At 40.3% G+C, this 13548-nt stretch overlaps 1 protein-coding gene across 1 annotated transcript in view; it reads right to left on the reverse strand.

Moving 5' to 3' along the window:
• colec12 (collectin sub-family member 12) overlaps positions 1–13548 on the reverse strand; it is a 33627-nt gene that overhangs the window by 5522 nt on the left and 14557 nt on the right. The window contains exons 3-4 of the mRNA XM_037083400.1: positions 4101–4223; positions 60–146 (exon numbers count right to left, since the gene is read on the reverse strand). Of these exons, the coding sequence (XP_036939295.1) occupies positions 60–146; positions 4101–4223 (210 nt within the window). The remainder of the gene's footprint in view (positions 1–59; positions 147–4100; positions 4224–13548) is intronic.

The following is a 13548-nucleotide window of genomic DNA, read 5'->3' on the forward strand; positions in this document are numbered from 1 at the left end:
TATAAAATCTCCATGTGCGTGACAGCATATGCTCTCTAATGTTGCGTTCACGAGATTACCTAGTTTCTTCAGGTCTGTCTCCACAGCATTGATCTTGCCTCCATAGTTCTGCATGCCCTCCGAGACATTGTCCATTCTCTGGACCACTGACAAAACAGGGAACAGAATGTGTAATATAGATAAGTATATCATAAACAAAGCAATGACTGAAGTTAAACAGACAGCAATGTGATAATTTAGTGAGAATAACACCTGACAGATATGACAGGCACCAACACAGGCTCAGTGATGGAATGTAGGTGAGTGCATTTACTCAAGTATTTATATCAAATAAATATACAGTACATGATGTCACTCTTTCTTTTGATACTTAAGTACTTTTACTACCATAAAAATACTTTTGATGGTACATTTGTTTTAAACATTTTAAGATTTTGCACAGACAATTACTATTTGCTCTGGGAACTTTAACTTTTAACGACATAATATTTTAACACAATATCTTTTTTATTCAAGTATAGCTTTCAGATGCTTTAAACAACACTGAACAGGATGTGTATTTCCTGTGAATAGTGAGCATCTATAGGTCTGCAGGCGATACAATAGACAGAGAGATGGGCTACATAATGACAATAATACAATATATAAAAATGTAACACTCTTTGGAGCCATTCACCTGCTTAATGAGTGCTTTAACTTCAAATCAATTAACTATATTTTAAAGTGTCAATGTCTCAAACATTTGATATTGTTTTTGACCACATTCAAATCCTTGAAATGGCACCTACTCCTTCTCCTTCCTTAAAACTTATATCGTTAATTTACTGTATGAAGTTAAATTGCTAGACACTGCATGTCTTCCAAACTATCTGTGAAATAAAGGGTCAAACTCTGCACATGATTCTTTACAGAGACTCTTAGACATTCAACTGTAGGCACAAAAAGAAAAACATTTTCACTTTAAATGCAAGATTTTTAATTGTAATGGAGTAAATCTACACGGTAACCTTTGCTTCATTTAACACTCTTAATCTTATAGATCTCATTGAACCTTGACGTGCTGAACTGATTTTGAACAGCAGATGGCGCTGCTGCATTCATTCCTTCCAGTGAATGTCTGGAAACTGTAACAGCAATTCTGGACAGAAAGATGTTGAACAGGATGAAGAGTTTCCTATGATTTTTTTTTGTTCTTGTTGTTGTTGTTGTCTTTTTTGTAACCAGGCAACTCTTCATCTGTTGATCAATACAAATTTTATTTTGCAGAGCACATAAAAAAGAAAACCCCGGCTCATGAGCACAAACAACTCTGAACACATTCTGAATACCACACTAGGACTTTCTCTCTCCTCCTAACATCTGCAGCAAGAGTCCATGTCGTTTCCCCTCCATGGTTTGTTTTTCTGTCGGTATGTGGGCGTCTAAAAACTGCACTGGAACACATCCTAAGCTTTCACTGTTATCATTCCAGAAAGTGACAAAAACACGAAACAATAACATACACTTGGGACAAACAAAAACACATGGGTCCATTCTGAAAGGGTGGTCGGTTAACTCCTCACTCCTTCCCTCTAAAATGTTAATTTATTTGTTTTTGTGTGAGCATATGTTTTATTTGTTGTCAGTAACATTCCTGCAAGATTAGTTTACACTCCGTTGCGGAGATCTAACCTTGATAATACTGACAAAAATGTGATGTGATGCAGAAATCCCTGCCACGCTCTCTTTGTCTCCCTGATGTCTAACATACTTTCTTACTCCCCTCCGTTAATCTTTCCACCCCCCACAGTCCTGCATTGGAAAAGCATTATGAGTTATGTAAGGTTGCTAATTTGAGTACGGCTTATTGTGTCCCAAGTTATGAGCCATACTAAGGCAGTTACCCAACATGAGGCCCGGCGGATTAATGCTGATCGATGCTGCGGGAGCAGACGCAAACAAGTCCTTCAGGTTCAAACAAAAAGGATCATTTGGAGGGACACCACAGACAAACATCTTGATTAGTGCAGAAAAGTGTGTTTTACATTTACTGGTAAACTTTAGTGTGCGATGTTTAAAGGGTGTCCAACAGAAAAAAAAAAAAAATCACAACACTGAGCTCGGCCTGCTCTGGTTTCTTGCAAACTATTTTGGACACTTGCAGCTATTTGTGAGTCAACCTGTGGTTCACGAGACAACAAATTGCTACCAAGCCATAAAATCACCTCTGGGTTGTTAAGTTTGGGTAGTCGCTGCGTGGTCATCTGGTAGACATTAGAGCCAAACCATCAAAATCACATGGGCTCCACATTCACACAGACCCAGAAAGCTGGGAACCCCAAAACAACCTGACGAGGTACGGTTGAGATTAGATCTTGACTTGTGGACCGTGTTTTGAAAAAAGTCATTCCCCTCTGGACAAATTCAGTTCAGTCTGTTGTTGAAGTAAACGGTTCACTGGGGTGGGGCACCTGCATGTGGAGCAGGTAGGATGTCAACATTTCGCTGCAGGATATTTTGACAGGTTTTCTATGATTGATTGGGGCCATAAATCTGCTATGTGTAACTGGACAACGCACAAAGTACATTCCATATTGATGGCGCCTGCAATAACTTATTTTTTGTATCTATCGCCCGGGTTCAAACTGGGAGAACCAGCAAAAAATTGGGACGCAGTAAGAACAACATTACACAATGAATCTGTTTCCAATCTCTCAAAGATATGAATCCAGTGAAGAGTAAACGCTGAACAGTGTCAGGGGAGTCTCTTCAAGTGGTAAAACTTGGACTCAACCTTATGACTTGGTTGGATTTAATTTGACGTTCTGTTGCCAGTGATATGATCCATTGTCCTCACCAAAACTCTGAGAAAAAGACAAAGGCCAAAGTTTGAAGATTGCACATTGAATGAGGATGAATAAAGAATATTTGCTATACACATTCCCACTGTTATATTTTTTTTGTGATAATTGTAAAGGAAACACAAACATCTATCATCGAAGCATCATCACTTGAACTTCTCATTTTCACCAGTGGCTGTTGTGAAGTTTGTAGACTACAATTATACAAAATTATTATTTTTTAAATCAAAATAAAAGAAGAGAAGAACATTTGTAATCTAAAGTCAGGCTGGCAAATCTTGAAGCTTCGCTTTGGCCAGTGATGCTAAATGCTAACTGCTAACACCAGCATTGCTAACACACTTACAATGATAATATTAACAGGCAATGTTTACGGTTGCAAGCATAGTAGAATGCCCTGATAAACGACACCTGCATTTATTTTTACAGTCACTCACTGATCCCATCAAGTAGTCGAATAGTTGATTAAATGCATGAGATTCATCATATCGTTTAACCCGGTAATGATGTTCAATTCTTTTCAAATAAAACCAGTAAAGGGTTGACTAAAGTAGGATGAATCTAGGATGATATCCAAAGAACAACAGAATGTTAACTAGTTGTTTCGGAAGTCAACTAGTCAATTATTCTTCAAAACCCCTTCTACTGCAGATTTTTGGTCTTAAACCATCATATTTGACCTAATTGTGCTGATGACAAGTCAGGAGATCACTTATAGGTAAACAGGAAACACATCCTGCTATAATCATGTGTTTTCAATACAGGTGTTTATGTCTTAGATAATAATATTACAATGTTAAAGTCACTATAACAGAGTTAAGCCTGGAGGAAACACTGAGAACTCGTTCTCCAGCCCAACAGGCTAGTAAAGCCATCAACGTTAATTGAAAGTGTTGTTATTATGTTTTCTAATGGCAGTCGGTCCAAAATTTGTCAGGACTTGTCAGTCTTGACCGAAGCAGAGGCCCTAGAATGACTAGACACAAACTGTGCTGCTGTAAAACACCATGTCATCCATTAATAATGGGTTAATTTTAGGTTTTCTGACTTTTTAAGAACATTAGGCTCTTGGTAGGTTGTAGAAAGTGGGCTTGTGACATTGAATCTGTGGCCTTAAAACCCAATCTCATTATTGTAAGACACAAGAGTACTTGGATTTGTGTGATGTGACCACAGCTCTACGACGTCAAAGTTTGTAGCAGAAACATAAAAATCTACTTCTTGGACGACATCCAGTTTTGGACCTGAGTTCTGACTCACCTTTGTACCCGAGGACAGCCACTGCTATAGTGAGCAGTGCACAGAGCACATAGAGCAGTGCAATCGCCGCCCTCAGAGCCCAGTCATTTTTACACTTGGTGCACTCCGTTCCTTCCTGAATTCCTGCAACATACAACAGAATTTGTGTCAAAAATTGGTGTACAGCAAGTCAGTTTTGTCCTAGTAACAGAACACAATGTTGAGAGGCAGTAGTAGCTCAAATATTGTGCAACTGGAGGAGGTAGTTAATAAAAAAACACACCAAAGTTTTTCATTCAAAAGTGAAATCACAAGGGAAGTCTTTTTATTATTTTTTTTTTAAAATTTCATGACTAAGTTTAGTCCTGCATGTCTAACGTGGGACACGTTGTGCCTTTCTTCAGCCAAGTATCAATTGAAAACATTTGCTCTCATGAATACGCGGGACGACTCACTGTGAAACTTAAAAAACACTGCACATGTGCGAGCCATACGACAGAAACAGGAAAACAAGACGACTACGCTTGTGCCTCATTCCTTGTTGTCATCCAACCTAAGACCACGGTGCAGTGAAATTTTGGGTCATTCATGTCCAAGATCTTCCCCAGTCGCATCCAGACGACCACCATGTGACATGATGCTAAACGTTAGGCTATAGGCAGGATGTTTACTCGACTTCAGTGGAGCTGACCAAGTTGCCTGTGGCAAGGGCAGCTGGTGCAATAAAGATTGTTCAGTAGATGGAACAAACTTTTAATCCGACTGTGGAGGAAGAAAGAATTTGTGGAAACCTGTAACAATCAATCAGACAGGAAACGTACAAATCAAATAGCCTGAGCAAAAACAAAACAGCTTAAAAATACACTTATTGTTGTAAATCAACTTGTCCGGGGAGTACCCTGCCCTCGCCCTGAGACAAGGCTGGGATTGGCTCCAGCAGCAACACCCTGCAACCCCATGGAAAGGGATAAGCGGCTATGGACAGTGACAATGACGATGATGATATTGTAAATCAAACTTAAACCTAAAGTTGTGCTTACCAAAATGTGACTTGCTGGAAAAATGTGGTTTATCATTGTCACCCCTGGCTATTTGTTTGTCTCAGTGACAATAACACTGTAAGTACTCACTGACATAATTGCTGGGAATCGGCCCTAAAAATAGATCCACCAAGGCAACAAACGTGAGCAGTCAGACAATCATGCAGGTCATGAACAAGCCAGTTTATCCAGACCAGCTACCACATTATTTGGTTTTGGAGGTCAAAATCCATCATTGCATAGAAAAACAGAGAGTGTGCACAACAGTGACCAAATTAGTTTGGTCTTTACTTTTTCTTGGCTTGTCTGGTGATTTGATTTCAACCTGCTTCTGTTTCTTGGCCCTCTGCCCTCTCAGCAATCACTTTGGAGAGTAAACCATTATCATACCCAAAAGAAACCAGTGGACAGACCTATGCAAATAAAATAAAACAACCAATAAAAAGACTGTCTGCAACAAGCCAAGTCCGAGCTACAGTGTAGATTTCGGATTTTCAAATCTATTTTGGATCTCAGAGCTTACAGAGACTTGGATTATGCTGCTGTTTTTTTTCTGTTTTCTTTTACACTTTAAAACAAGTCCCCATCCACCTCAGTGGTTTAGAAGAATGCTACGAATGCTGAAGTATGCTGAGGATGCTCCTGAGGAAACGGCAGCACTCTGTTACCTTGAATTGGGAAAGAAACTAAAACTACAGTCAGAGACAGTGACTCCTCTTCCGTGGAGTCCACCGTGTCATACTGCCGTGTTTCTACATTAGCCCCGAGTGGATATATCGACGCACAACACTGGCTTTGCACTAGGGTAGGTCTGTTGTTTCCACTGGAGGAAGCAACAGAAATACCGCAGATGGACACCCATCTTCATATGACTTCCTCTAGAGGCTCAGCTCGGTCCCTTTAAGTTATGTCACCCGTGATGGGACTGACAAGAGGCTCCATCCTTCCCAGTCGGGGGTGGGCCAAGACCACCAGAGGGGTACCAGGGGTTTGGCCCCTTGGCTTTGGACCCACACATCTGTGCAAACATCACGTCCGACCACTTCAAAGGGGCCCCAGCCGAGGACCCATACATGGATATGCAGACCACTGTTGTCCTTACGTGTGCTGAGAGCCTCATGTTGGGAGCGAGTGTGGAGAGCTTCATCAGACTAACCCCCCCACCCACTGGCCCTGACCACATGCTGCTTAAAGGACAACATCACACCATGTAAACAAGCAGCTGACCGTCTGCAGGTTCTGGGTCAAGAGCAAAGCAGGGGAGGCCTTTCTGTGTTTGTTAGAGTGCGAACTCAACCAGAGTGGCGACATCATGCATGTGTTGTTCATGCCTGCAGGGTCACTGAAGTTCAAATACTTTCAAACAGTCAAAACAAAACCTCCAAACTTGGGATTTTCTCATTATAGATGTTTTCGAAAATCAACTTTTCAACAAACTTCCCTCTACTAAAACACAAGAAGAGATTCTACAAGGACACTGCTGCCACATACATTTGCAGACATGCAGATTTATAACAATGGGGGGCACAGCACAGTTAAGTGAATGAAAACTAGAAAATTACCAAAACAGTGACAAGATAAAATGATGAGTATTAACCTGTGTTGGGTGTCTCATAATATTAACTTCTGACAGGATGAAACAACGGGCTCAGATGCCACTTGGAGACCACACATCCAAAAGACAAAGAGAAGCCTGGTGACACACTGATAATGCGGTTCTGTGTCAATCATAATGTTTAAAATAAATCCTATAGGAGTTTGCAATCAAAAGATGTGCGTGTGATTGTGTGGTTAGCAGGCAGGCGAGTCAACATTATCCTGTACGCAATTATTCACTGCAGTATCCTGATAAACATCAAAATATTCCTTAAACTTTAAAATGGAAAAACTAAAAATGCGCCAAAACATACTTAAACCACATTCACCTTACATTTTGTCAGGAGACAAATTGTATCACAGATATACACATACATACATTTTAGTAAAAAAAACAAAGAATCTTAAGTAAGTAAATCATAGGGTCTTCCTGCTTGAATGAAAAGTAAATAATGGTAGTCATCTCCCTGTTGTACAGTGTGTAAACCATGCCTGCAGCCATGGTGACAGGCTTAGGCAATTCAAAATAACTGAATGTAATATATACAAAAGGGGAGACCTGCAGAGAATTCCATTATGAATCCAACAACGTTAGTGACAGCAAAGGAAAATCCATGCGATTCCAACTTGGAATATGGATGTTCAAGCTATGTCTTTCCATCATGGGAACAATTTGTTTATGATGGATGGAAATCCGGTGAAAGAGCTTCGACTGTCAGGCATAAATGTCAAAGCAGCGTGTGGTGTCCACGCATACTTTAAAAGTTCTTAAAGTTCAGACATTCTGTGCTGTAGAAGCTGGCAGGGACACGTTCCAAACACAGACTGTCATGTTCTTGCAGCAGTGATGCCACCACTGAACGAAAATGGAAATTCAGCCTGGGCAGAGGAGGCACTGGCTCCTTCCAAGGTCGCAACATTTTCCCACTGCTCGTAGCTGAAGTGTTTTCTGTTCCCCTCTCGAGGATTTTTGCTTAAACTACTGTTCTGTCAGTGACGGCAAACAGAAATGATTAAAGGCGAACGCTCCCAAGGTAGCCGCAGCATTCTGTTACACAGAATTGACAAAGACATGAAAACTACTGGGTTTCTAAATACAAACTTGCTACGGGTCAAGTGGTTGTCGCAAACAGTGTGATGACTTGTTACGTAATAATTACATCCACAGGAGATGTTAAGACATGTTTTTCGTGGCAAGTATAGTAAACATCTGTGAGACTGAACTCGTGCTGTTTATTATCCTGATGACAGTAATCAAAACATGCTGCTGTCAATCAAGACAAGTCCTAAAACATGATGCTCAAATTTTGACAAAAAAATCAAAAATCAAACACAGCTGTTGAATCCAGGAATCACTACACTCTCTTCTTTACACATACCGCTTACTTAGTTTTATGTTACAACCCACCATGATGTACCTCAGTAGTCAGTAAGCGTGTCACATTTCATATCCAAAGAACCATTGGGACTTCTTGCTGTTGATGCATAAAATACCACAGTGCATAAACATGCTGACACATACATGTCATGAAGCTGACTGAAAACACATTGCCAGACCAAATGGCAGAACATGGGAGGACTGGGCCTGTTGAGAGTTTGAGAAGCTGGATGGCAGCCAGAAAGCCCCAATCAACAAGCTGGTATGCAGCCAGATTACCCCCAAGAGGTAAATAAATGCCAGAGAAGCCTAGAAAGAGCAGAGGTAACATGCAGTGCTTTATCTTAGATATTATGAGAACCACGTATCCCTATTTTTGGCCTGTTTTTTATGTTCACATAACAATTAATCAGGCTGGTTTATGGACCAAGACAAAAAAATATTTATAGAAATGGATTTAAAAAAAAAACATTTGCCTGCAGGGCAAAGTATCTTTATTTCAAGGATACTAAGTTCCCAAGGTACTGTGTTCCCAGGGTCCTATGTTTCCCTGCGCAATATTCTCCCTCTTGTGTTTAGGCTGAAAACCCCTAATCTTTAATGTTGGGACATATGATTGGAACAAGATAGGACCCTGAGAGAACATGTATAGAAATGGGGAACATACAACCCATTTGTCTTGTTCCCATTATGTTCCATATAAATCTGGGGCTCATAGGACCATGGTAACAATGAACACTTGGGAGCATAGGACCCTTAAAATGTAGGACTGTTCCTCATGTTCCCATTAGTTGCCGTATAAGCTACTGAAAATATGACCTCTGGAACATAGGACCCTTTGTTATGTTCTTGTTACGTGCTAAATAAATCTGGGTAACATAGGACCATTTGCCATGTTAGAGTCAATTGTGGTTCAGTTTCATCATAGTTAATTAGCCTACTGTTGTGAAACTAATGTACAGAGGCAGAGAAACAGGGATGAGAAGAGAAACAGAGAGCTAAAGATGGGAGCAGTCCAGCGTGGTGTCTGTAAAACAGCTGTATTTCATTTGGACTGACTGAGTCAGTCAAAGAAAAAGAAAAAAATCCCAACACTTATTCCCTTCTTCCACGTACCTGCCATTAGACTTGCCTACATGCCCTGTCTCACTCCTGCATGGCTGGCAGTGGAAACTTCCATGGGAACACAAAGACGGCCTGTACAGACTAGAGCCTTTTTGTGTGAAGACCCTTTGTGCAGAGTGTTAATACTATGTTATATACAGTAACTGGGTGGCGACCACAGGAATTCTTTCACTTCACAGACTACCATTTTGTGTTATATGAAAGCTTAGGATGGTCACGAGCCAAATAAACGGCAGTCAAACAGACTTCTCTCCACCTGCGCGGACCACAATGCTGCCAAACGCTAAATTTTAGTCTTACATTTTTCTCTGAAGTGGGTACACTACTACGCGGTATTTGTTTACAAATGCACAGACTGTTAAACCAGATATTACATCTATTATTACATCATGAAAGCAGCTTGTAATTTCCCACCTTGTACTGAAACAATGAGTTTTAAAAATTCCCTCGACAAACCACAAAAACATGTAGACACAAAAATGTATGGAAAACAAACAGCGTTTCATTGGCAACCCACTTGAATAAGGATTTTCAATAAATGTGTAATTTGGTGGCTAAAACATGTAATTCTGCTGTCATGGTTGGGCATAAGATTTCCATTTTCTCTCAGTACACATGATCCGCGTTCATGATATTTAACAGCTGTGACAGCAAGGCTGGTACTCTTTTCACCCCATCTGTCTGTCTGTCTGTCTGTGTATTTTTGCTTTTGTGATTTCTAATTATTGGTTGTTTAGAGGCTCGAAGAAGTAGCATTATCAAGTATTTGACACAAGAAAAATATCAAAGGTAAACAAGGCTGACAGTCTATGGCTGTGCTAGCAGCTCTGTTAGGCTGTATCTGGATACAGCAATGCTGTGAGCTAAATCATGAGCATGCTAACATCCTCACAGCTATAATGCTGCTAACGAGCTGGTGTTATGCAAGTATAACTTTCGTACATGTTACACATTGTAGTCTAGTTTGTTAGCATGCTAACAACTGCTAATCAGGCGGGTAAAAGTATCAAATCACAATTTTGAACTGAAATTTTGACCTGATGATGAAAAGTCAGTTATCAAAGTTCTTATAGTTCACCTGAGGGGTGACATGAATCCAGACAATCCATCCAAAACATATAAAACCATTTCTCTAAAAACTTCAAATGTAAAATCTTATTGGGAGTTCATAAGACGTCATAGGATTACCAAATGTTGCTGAGATATTTCAGTCTGGACCAAAGGTGTGAACCAACCCACCAGTCCACATTTGCATCCTGAAAAACGAAAAGGAAGGAAAAAATACATTTACAGATTTTCTTCACCTCCATTTCCCTTTGGTGACCAGACGGGAGCTGCGGCACTAGACAGAGTGATTACTTCAGCATTGTTTATCAGAAAATGTGTATCCCATTCCAGAGTTTAGTTCTGTTACTTCCTGTCAACAGATGTATCTATGTTCTACACTTGACTTTAAGTAAATAAAGCGACCTAACTGATTGATGGTCTTCTCTTCTCTGCAATCCATAAGACTGATGCAATTGTACTTTTTGCATACTGTAGCTTGGGGTTGGGGAACTGAGTCGTGCCTCTGACTTCCGAGCTAACAAGGTGCACTGGGGTCGTTGCGTGCCCCTCTGGCCCTTATAGCTACCCCAGCATTAACAGTTGCCAACTGGAATGTTAACAAGTAAACACTCACCAACAGAGGAAGTTACCACTGAGACAAATTACTAAGACATTAGGGTCCTTGAATTGCTGAGCTAGCCTAGCACGCCTGGGTCTTTTTTTCTTTTTTTTTTCCACTCGCTGCTAACAGGTTTATGACACTTTAAATTGGGCCCCCAGTCAACTGGAACATCTGGACCTTGTTACAGTGGACGCATGCAAACATTTGATACATCATCCCTTCATGCCAAGCGTTATAAGAATAAATGCCGACGGTTTTTAACTTTGCCTTCAGTAGGTTATTTTGGATGTTTTCATAAGAAGCCCTTCTCAGTCGGTACTCGACTTCCTTTTCGTGATGGGTAAGGAGATCAGTGGTTTGCAGACAGAGATCTGTATGTTGGACTGTTTAAAGAAAAATAACATATGGAGGGCTGCATGTCTGAACAGGATGAGCTGCCCTCATTATACATACTCACACGCACACACAGACACACACACATTGCCTAAAGCTGACAAAGCTGAACAGTGTCCTTTGAAGGCTTTTGGCCACCGACCATAACATAAACACCGTACTGGGGTATACAGTAGAATGTGGACAGGCGTCTTTGGGAAACATCCCCTTCTGCACGCTATAATCTCTCAAGTCTCGTTCGATATAGGCCTGCAAAAATGTACTCTGTGACTGTATGCAATTTATTAAGAGGGGATCAGTTGAAGACATGGGTTATGTGTTTTTATTTCCCTTTCCCTGAGGGAGAGGTAACAGAATTATTGGAGAGAGTAGGTTGGATCTTTTAAGTTTTTCTCATCACAGATTAATTCTTCCCTCATGAGATTTGATGTGAAAGCTAAAAAAAAAAAAAAAGACAAATTGAATAGTTACACCACAAAGATGGTTTTCATTTTGACATCAAACTTTGTGCTTTTTCAAAGAGCTGCCTGGAAGAGATGTCTCACACAACCAGCTAATGCGAATCATGCAACTGTTTCGAATATCAGTCAGACATCTGACCTCAGGCATTACAGGCTGTAGTTCTGTCTAATCTAATATCTGATCTAATGCGACAGTTTCATTAAGTGGAATCCTGTGCATTTTGCTCATTCTGTGGCTGTAATAATCATTTACTCTGCTCTTTATTAAAAATAGAGTGGCTGAGGAACTATGTTTATACTTTTATATGGGGGGATGGCATGGATGGTGGAGCCAGAGGCGAGAGGGCGACCAAGCCAGTGACCGTGGATCAAGACTGTGGATACTTGAAAGCAAGTGCCTGCTGTGCCTGTTGTGAGAAAAAAACAGGCTATTTTTGACAGAAAGGTGGAACATCTTCAGCCATATTTGTGGCGACCAAAACAGGCATCTTAAAACAAATGATGATCTTTTCCTAACCCTAACAAAGTGATTTTTGGACCTAAACCTAATCAGGCCATAAGCACAGTAACGTAGTTTCAATAAATCCATGGTCTGCATGAATGTACACCAACAATATTTAATTCTTGTGATTGGATTGCCTTGATATACATGCCTTGATATAAATAAGTTTTTAGATGATAGATTTTCTAAAAAAATGATTTACTAAGTATCACTACCTGCTCTTTATGCCGTCTATAAACATTCCACAGATTACTCCCTTCTCTTCAACGTTTATACAATTGCAAGTCCCTTAGGTACTCTGGCATGCTTACGGACACTTGCAAATTCCATGGAAGTTGTGCAACAATGACAGAAACACTTGGAAGTAATGAACAGAAGTGTTTCCCCGAACAGATCTGAGAAAAAAAACGTGTCTTTCAGAGGAACAGAGCTTAAGGTTGAGGGAAAACTTTTTGGTGATGTATTTTTTTTGTGCTAAAAAGAGAACCTAATTGGTAGAGCAAACAGTTAGATGGCATATTAGAATAGAGATCTGGATCCAGTGGAGGAGTAACATGGAGATGATTATATCTGGTTCTGTCATCCCATCTGTGCTTGGTTAGACGTAGACAGACTATGACAAATGGGTCATATATCTTAATCTCGAGGGAGAGACGTATAAGCACGCAAGTCCGCCTCATAAACAAAGCTGAGCCACTGTATAGGGGATACTTAGGCGAGCAAGTTCGGATATAAAAAAAAGGCCTTTGTGTTCCAGTCAGCAGTTTCCATTGAAGACTGTAATCTAAGCGCGTGCCTCACTGTGGAACGGTGAGATATGCAGATAAATAGCAGGAGTCACATCTGCTTCCACAAGTTTCAGCGGAAGAAAAACAAATTACAGACTGGGTTACCGAATACAACATGTGATGGAGGTCCACTCTGAGCTGGCAGGCAGAGGTGGTGTTGGCAGGCAGGATGTTTTAATGTAGTAGAAAATTAATATTCCCGGGGAAAGCTGTAAAATGCAACTCAAATAGCACCTGCATCTACACTATTAAAACTGGGTGTTTTTAAAAGCAAGTACACGCAAGTACAGTATGAACACTTACACAAACACACGAAGAGCCTATAAACTCTTATTTACCTATGATATATTTCAACTCCACATCTTCTCTCATCACTTGTCATTTAAAGTGAACATCAAACTCATGTCTAAAAATAGATTACTTTTTTTTATATGCCTTTGGTATAAAACTGGGCCTGAATCAACCATGATTTTGAGAACAATTTTAAGTAGTCTTGTGCTGAGAAGAGACCACTCAA

Source organism: Acanthopagrus latus, chromosome 21 (assembly GCF_904848185.1).
Source record: "Acanthopagrus latus isolate v.2019 chromosome 21, fAcaLat1.1, whole genome shotgun sequence".
Lineage (NCBI taxonomy): Eukaryota > Metazoa > Chordata > Actinopteri > Spariformes > Sparidae > Acanthopagrus > Acanthopagrus latus.